A 7,802-nucleotide genomic window follows, 5' to 3' on the forward strand; every position below is an offset into this window, starting at 1 on the left:
CTACATATCATTTTCTCCTACATAGACAGAAGATATAAAATAAGACAAACAAGCGACATACAAGCTTTATTTCTACTTAAATTTTGTTTTTTATATACTTTGAGACAAAACTTTTTTTTTTACAAATTTGAGACAATTAATGCTGTTTCTTAAGTTTTTAATAACTACTTCTATTATATCAATACTTTATCCAGTTTTCATTAATAAATGTTAGTTTATTTGGAATTGTGATATCAATAAAAAGTATTAAATATGTATCATTGACTGTCAAAAGAACAAACAAACAAACAAAAGAACAAACAGATAAGTGCAACCAGGGTGCCCCTTAGAAATAAAAATAGTTAAGATTGTCTCATACCCTTTGGGTATGTTGTCTTTAGGAAAAGACATCATATGAAAAAATCAGAGTCAGTAAAAGAGAGGAAGATTCTCAGTGAGATGAATTGATACAGTGACTTCAACAATAGACTTGGACAGGGTAAAGAATGGGAGGATAGTAAATGATGGTGCAAGATCTGTTGCTCATTGGATTATTATGAGTTAGTGTCAACTGGGAAAAAAACAACCATTATATCAGCATTAATATTCTAATTTATATAAAGGTACTTTGGTTTTGTAAGAAGCTAAGTTAAACAGTGTTAAAATAATCTGTAAAGAATATTCAAGCTTTTTACAAAATGAAAAATCTTCAATCTACATAAATTAAAAATAGAATGTAAAACTAATTATATTGAAATCAGAGAATATAAAAGAAGAAATAAACCTCAAATTTATATTTTATTTATTATTGTTAATTAGTTTATTAATCATTATCAATATTAATATATTGACTGGAAAATTAATATACTGACTGGAAAAGATCTATATTTGCTCCCATTACAAAGAATGGTGACCCAACAGAGTACGGAAATTATCAAACAATATCATTAATATCATATGCAAGTAAGATTCTGCTGAAAATTATCCAAAAACGTTTGGAACAATATATCAACAGAGAACTGCCAGATGTGCAGGCTGGATTTAGACGAGGTCATGGTACTAGGGATATTATAGCTAATGTTAGATGGATCTTGGCAGAAAGCAAAGAATACGGGAAGAATGTCTATCTGTGCTTCATTGACTATGCAAAGGTTTTTGACTGTGTGGATCACAACAAGCTATGGCTGACTCTGAGAAGAATGAGAATCACAGAACATTTGATTGTGCTAATGCGAAACCTATACTTGGATCAAGAGGCAGTCATCAGAACAGAGCAAGGAGACACTATATGGCTCAAAATCAAGAAGGGGATGTATTCTGTCCCCATACCTTTTCAATCTGTATGCAGAACAGATCATCCAAGACGCTGGGCTGTACGAGGAGGAATGTGGCATCAGGATTGGTGGAAGAATCGTCAACAACCTGTGTTATGCAGATGACACAACCTTGGTTGCTGAAACTGAGGAGGACCTGAAGCACTTGCTGCAGAAGGTCAAGGACTGCAACCTCCTATATGGATTGAAGCTCAACATCAAGAAAACAAAGATTCTCACCTCTGGGCCAATTGGCAGCATCAGTATGGATGGTGAAGAGATTGAGATAGTTAACAGTTTTAGTTTACTTGGTTCCACAGTCAATACTCTTGGTAACAGCAGCCAGGAAATCAGGAGATGAATTGCATTGGGAATGTCAGCTGTCAAGGACCTCCCAAGAGTACTGAAGAGCAACAACATCAGGCTGGAGACTAAGGTGAGCCTGATACAGGCTATAGTCTTCGCAATTACATGCTATGCATCACAGAGTTGAACAGTGAATAGGGATGGTAGAGAATCGATACCTTTGAGCTGTGGTGCTGGAGAAGAGTGTTGAATATACCATGGACTGCCAGGAGAACAAACAGGTTTGTTCTGGAAAGGGTGAAGTCAGAATGCTCCTTGGAGTCAAGGATTCTGAAGCTTCTTCTGACATACTTTGGGCATGTTGCAAGGAGGGACTGGTCCTTAGAGAGGGACATCATGCTTGGGAGAGTGGAGGGGCGGCGAAGGAGAGGAAGACCCTCGATGAGATGGATCGATTCTGTGAGTGGAGTGGTGGGAATGAGTGTGTTTGGGACCGCGAGATTGGCACAGGATAGAAGGGCATTTAGAGCTCTTGTACATAGGGTCACTATGAGTCGCAAGCAATTTAATGGCACATAACAACAACAACAACAACAACAATCATTATCAATATTAATATATTTATTGTTACTGTATGGAAAAGAACTTTTACTCAACAGTGTTTCTTGACTTTTCATTACTCCGAATATTCTAAATATGTCAAAAAATAAAGGAATTACAGAATAGAGGGTCTAAACTAGATAAATTTATTGCCTTACTGGTTGTAATATTAAAGGAATCTCACAAAATGTTTCTAGGAATATAGGTTATTCATATTAAAATACACTGTATTTTATTTGCGTCAAGGACTCTCCTACATAGGGTCGCTATGAGTCGCATGTGAGTCAATGGCACTTAACAACAAACAACAACAATATTTTATTCATTGCAAATCTAATTGTATAGGTAAAACAATTATTAAAATATTACATCTAGCCTAAGGTTCAAGGTTTTCCTGTGATTCATGATAACAAATTTAGGCTTTCCAGAGAATATTTGCTGCCATCTTAAACAGTAATAAATATCATTTTCTCACAGAAAAATATCTGTACATGCTCTATCTATTCACCCTTTGCTAAAACTCTCTTTGACAATAAAAGATGGTATTGTAAATATTCCCCTCAATAGTAATTGCACTGCACTGATAGAGACTATCAAAAGCAAATATGTGATGTAGATCGCCCCACATTCAAATGATAAGATAAATAAGAAAAATAATTTAAAAAAGAATAGAAAAATAGATAAAAATAAAAGACGATTAGGTTCTATCTTAACCTGCATGTTGCTGTTGATGTTAGATGATGTCAAGTAACTGCAACTCATTGACTGCCACAGTAGGCTTGAGCATGCCAGAAAGTGTGAGGATTTGACTTTATGCACAATTTTTAATGAAGTCATTTAATTAAATCCAACTGCCTGCAACAGTCAAAATATTAAGAAAATAAATACTTTATGTATAGCACATATATCTTTAGGTTAATAAGTTTCACTGGTAAATTTACCCAAGTGATTTATAGGGAGTTCTGGAGGCTTAATGGTAAACAATTTAGCTATCAATCTAAAGTCAAGAAGTTCAAATATACCTACTACTCTACAGGAGAAACACGGGCAATCTCCTCCTGTGTGAATTACCGTCTCTGAAAACCCCCTGATGGGTCAGCTATGAGTCAGTCCCAAGGCAACAGTACAAAACCACAAGAGTGGTTTCTAGAAGTTATCATATTTTTTCAATAAGTAATAGATCAGAAGCAGAAGGGGGAAATAAATAAAACAATAAAACAATGTATTTATTCCTTTTATTAACACACTGTTGTTAAATCTTTCAGTGATGAAAATGATAAAGAAGTAAAGAATGAGACAAGGGCAGCTGTTACGTGATATAAACAATCCTATGTAATCAAAGAGCATACCCAGTACAACCAAAATTTGAGATGCTTTCATTTCTTTACATTTCCAGTGCTTCTAATTAGAATATAACTTTTCTTTGAATTTTAAACAAAGCTTTTTTCAGGGCTACCTTGACATCTTTATTTCTTAAGCTATAGATCAGAGGGTTAAGCATAGGCCCAACATTAGTATAGAAAATGGATGAAACTTTGCCCTGGTTCATAGATTCTGGAGAAGAATATGTGAGGTACATAAATGCTGCTGACCCAAAAAAAAGAGAAATGGCAATAATATGAGAACTGCAGGTACTGAAGGCCTTTGATCTTCCTTGAGTAGACTTGATATTAAAAATATTAATGAGGATGAAGATGTAAGAAATTAGGATGGTAAAACTAGGTACTGTGATATTGATACCCACCACAATAAGAACTACTACCTCATTGACATAGGTGCTGGTACAAGACAACTGGAGGAGAGGGAGGATGTCACAAAAGTAATGGTTGATGACATTAGCATCGCAGAAGGTTAATCTAAGCATGCAGCCTGTGTGGGCAGTAGCTCCAGCAAATCCCATCCCATATGCAGCAAGTGTCAGTGAACAACAGACCTGATGGGACATGGTGACTTTATACAGCAATGGATTGCAAATAGCCACATAACGATCATAAGCCATTGAAGTCAACATATAGCACTCAGAGATAACAAAAAAGAGGAAAAAAAAGAGTTGAGTCATGCACCCAACATAAGAAATTATATTCTTCTTTGATACAAAGTTCATCAGCATTTTTGGAGTGAAAACTGACGAGTAACAGAAATCAATAAAGGACAGATTGAAGAGGAAATAGTACATGGGAGTGTGAAGGTGAGAATTTAACCTAATAAGAATGATCAAACCAAGATTTCCCACCACAGTCATAAAGTAGATTATTAAAAACAAGTAAAAGAGAGGTTGTTGTAGCTCTGGACTATCAGTTAATCCAGCAAGAATAAAATCAGTCACTAAAGAGTCATTTATAGTCAGCACTCTCATTTCTGAAAACCTGTAAATGTTTAAGAAAATTCCATTAGTAAAGAATTCCATTTATCCTCACAAAAGTTCATTCATTACCATGTACTCTGATAGGCAGAATTCAAATAAGACTTTTAAAATTTAGTGGAATCTGAATGTACTGCCATACACATCCTTCAACATTTCAAATACTCTATCTGTTGTCTGTATGAGCTAAATTATGATGAATAATTTCTCCTGGTTTTATAAAAAATAGAGTTTATGGTGGTGCCACAGTTTAAATATAAGAAAGTTAACAAAAAGGTATATGTCATATCTACCATTTACTTTGATGGATAAAGATATCACGCTCTGTTTCCATAAACATTTACAGCCTTGGAAGCCCTATATGGAAGTGCTACTATAGGGTTCCTTTAGGTTGGAATCAATTCAATGGCAGTGAGTTTGTTTACTAGAAGATAGGATAATGAAGTAATTGAGGTCTACTTGCTTATGACATAAACGATAGGAAATTCTTTTGCATCTGCCCCTGTCACTTTATGGCCCTTTGCTTCCTCATTCTACTCATGTTACCATTATTACAATAAATGTCTCAGTATCTCACTTCCCCTGTGATGGTCATCAATAAAGAGAGGAGTTAACCAGAGGAGATTAAATTCATAACATACATACCAACACCAATCCATCTTAATTCACTAATGCCTAGGATGTCAATCTTTATTGCTTCATTTCATTGTTCAAAGTTTCCAATTTTCCTAGATTCATAATTTAATACATTCTGTGTTCCAATTATTATTAATGGATGTCTGCAGCTGTTTCTCCTCTGCTTTTAAATGCCTTCCAATCTGATGGGCTCATCTTCTGGTATAAGTCCAACAATTTTCCTCAATTATTCACAGGGCTTTCTAAGGCTTATTATTTCAGAAGTAGACGATCAGCCCTGCCTCCCTCTGGAAGCTGCACTGAAACCTGTCCATCATGGGTGAGCTTGCTAATAATTTAAATACAGGTGGCATCGCTTCCAGCATCACAGCAACACACAAGCCACCATAGCATGGCAAACTGACTCACAAGTGGTGAGTAGAAAAATAAATCAAGGCAGAGATATTTCTCCATTTAGAGGTAAAGATTACTCACACACACATACACACAACTAGTTTTGTCTGGCATCCAGTTTTGACTCCCGGCTGACCTATTGGGTTTTCAAGGCTGTACATCTAAAATGGTTTGACCATCTTTATCCCATGGAGCTACTGGTGAATTTGAACCTCCACAGAAAGGTTACATCATCAGAATTTACATATTGCTGCTTACCCTGAGAAAGATTGGCAATCTCTCATAGAATATATTGTCTCTGAAAATCCACTGAAGCATCAGGTATGAGTTGAGTACATCTTGATAGTTCATAACAATAATTTGAAGGCAAATTATTGTCTTTTTATTGCTTTAAACTTTTTATTGTAATTTCAGTGTAAGGCTATCAAAGAAATTTATTTTCCATTCAACAATTTATATACATTGTGTTGTGAACAGCATTTTCCCCACTTCTCTGTGTCTCCTGTTTACATTATTTCCTCTTTCCCATTCATGCCTATTTCCTAATCTTTTTCCAGTGCAAAAGCTGCCCTTTTTATATCATACAGTTGATTTTTCTAAGGAATGTTTACCTTTCTGGTGCTACTGTTCACTTTATATACTTGTTTATTATTTAACTGAATGTGATGAGTTGAGTTGCAGGGTGGAAGAAGGACTATAGGTGATAACTTCAAGGTTTCCACTGGTGAGAGCAGTTTATATTGATGTTTTCTTGCTTAGTGTGGAGTTTCTCATTGTATATGGTACATTCAGATGTCTTTCTACCAAAATCCACGAAGTGAATAATGAATGTAGGCGGTTAATATAAACTGTAATAGCCTAATATTTATAATAAACCATACATATCTTTTTTTTAATGCATTCTCCTCATTTTTCCAAAACAACTGGGCAATGAAGAAAGAAAGTGCATGAGCTTTCCCAGGCTTCTATATGAGAACATGAAATAGAAATAAAGTTAATATGGGTTCAAGTTAAGTGACCAAGTTTGTTAAAATTAATCAAACTACGTACTTTGGATATATAAATTGTCCATTAATATATTGTACTTTAATAAATAAACTTGGAAAAGAAATAAAATTCTTCTTTTTCTGATAATACTTTGTATTTGGAATTGCTACTCTTGTCTTAGGAGTATTGGTGGTCTAGTTGTAAGAAGCTGCACTGCAATCCTGAAGGCATGGATTCTAATACACTGGATGCCCTGTGGCAGAAGGATGGACAATCTCTTCCTGTTTCCTCCCATGTGATTAACTGCCTTTGAAAACCTGCTGGAGGGTCAATCACGGGTCAGTTTCAACTTGATGGCAACTTGAAGACAACTGTTGTCTTATTACCAGAGTGAAGATGAAGCTAACAAAAACAGTAATTAATAACAGAGAGGCAGCAGTCAAACTTGTGTGCCTGTGATGCCTTGCTATGCAATATATTTTCTCCTGTTTCAGCAGCGTAGAAATTTAGTGAGAAAATAAAAATTTATTTACTCACCCTTTCTCCAATTAAATACTGTAGTGCTGACACTTTTTGCAGGTTTCACCTCCACTGTGTCAGAGGAAAAACTGGAAAGCTGGCCAGATTAGTCTCAGAATCATCTCTTCCCTTTACTAATAAGAGAATTAAAGAGTACATCTTATAACCTAAGAGTTTTAGCTGTCATTCTGAGATAGAAATCAAAGTTACAAATTTGACAAGAGAATATGTTAAAGGAAGCAACATGGCATTGACTTACGCTGTATTTAATTTTTCCTGATTTCCAACTAGACAAATATCTCCCTTAGGACTATCCCCATCCACCCAGTGATAAACTCTGAAGGGAAGAAATTATGGTGTTTTCATTTGTACCATAATTATGATAGTAAATATTAACTTCCCACAAGGGATTATCTATTCCTGAAGGCATAAGGTGATAAAGTTTCTATTGTCCCAGATCAGAATGAAAATATAAATAATACTAGTAAAATTTCATGTAGGTAGCATAAGTAATTTTATAAATGAATGGTACTTATTTCAGTAAAGTATACTACATAATATTCTAAAATATCATTTTGATTATGTTCAATTTTTGATACTTTAAAACCCTTTAAGTAGTCAGTATTTACATATGTAATTTTAGAAATACAAAGCAAAAGAATACTTTTTATTACAAAGATTTTTAAAATTTTGTATTGTTTGCATAC

General features: G+C 34.7%; 1 protein-coding gene across 1 annotated transcript; it reads right to left on the reverse strand.

Annotated features, from left to right (window-relative positions):
- Positions 1 to 3,603: 3,603 nt before the first annotated feature.
- LOC102846281 (olfactory receptor 8B3-like) lies at positions 3,604 to 4,605 on the reverse strand. Its single transcript, XM_006892841.1, has one exon. It carries the CDS (start codon positions 4,603 to 4,605, stop codon positions 3,604 to 3,606), a length of 1,002 nt encoding a protein of 333 aa, XP_006892903.1.
- Between the last annotated feature and the right edge of the window lie 3,197 nt (positions 4,606 to 7,802).

This window comes from Elephantulus edwardii, unplaced genomic scaffold, assembly GCF_000299155.1.
Source record: "Elephantulus edwardii isolate Elephantulus edwardi_28Jun2011 unplaced genomic scaffold, EleEdw1.0 scaffold00120, whole genome shotgun sequence".
Classification (NCBI taxonomy): Eukaryota; Metazoa; Chordata; class Mammalia; order Macroscelidea; family Macroscelididae; genus Elephantulus; species Elephantulus edwardii.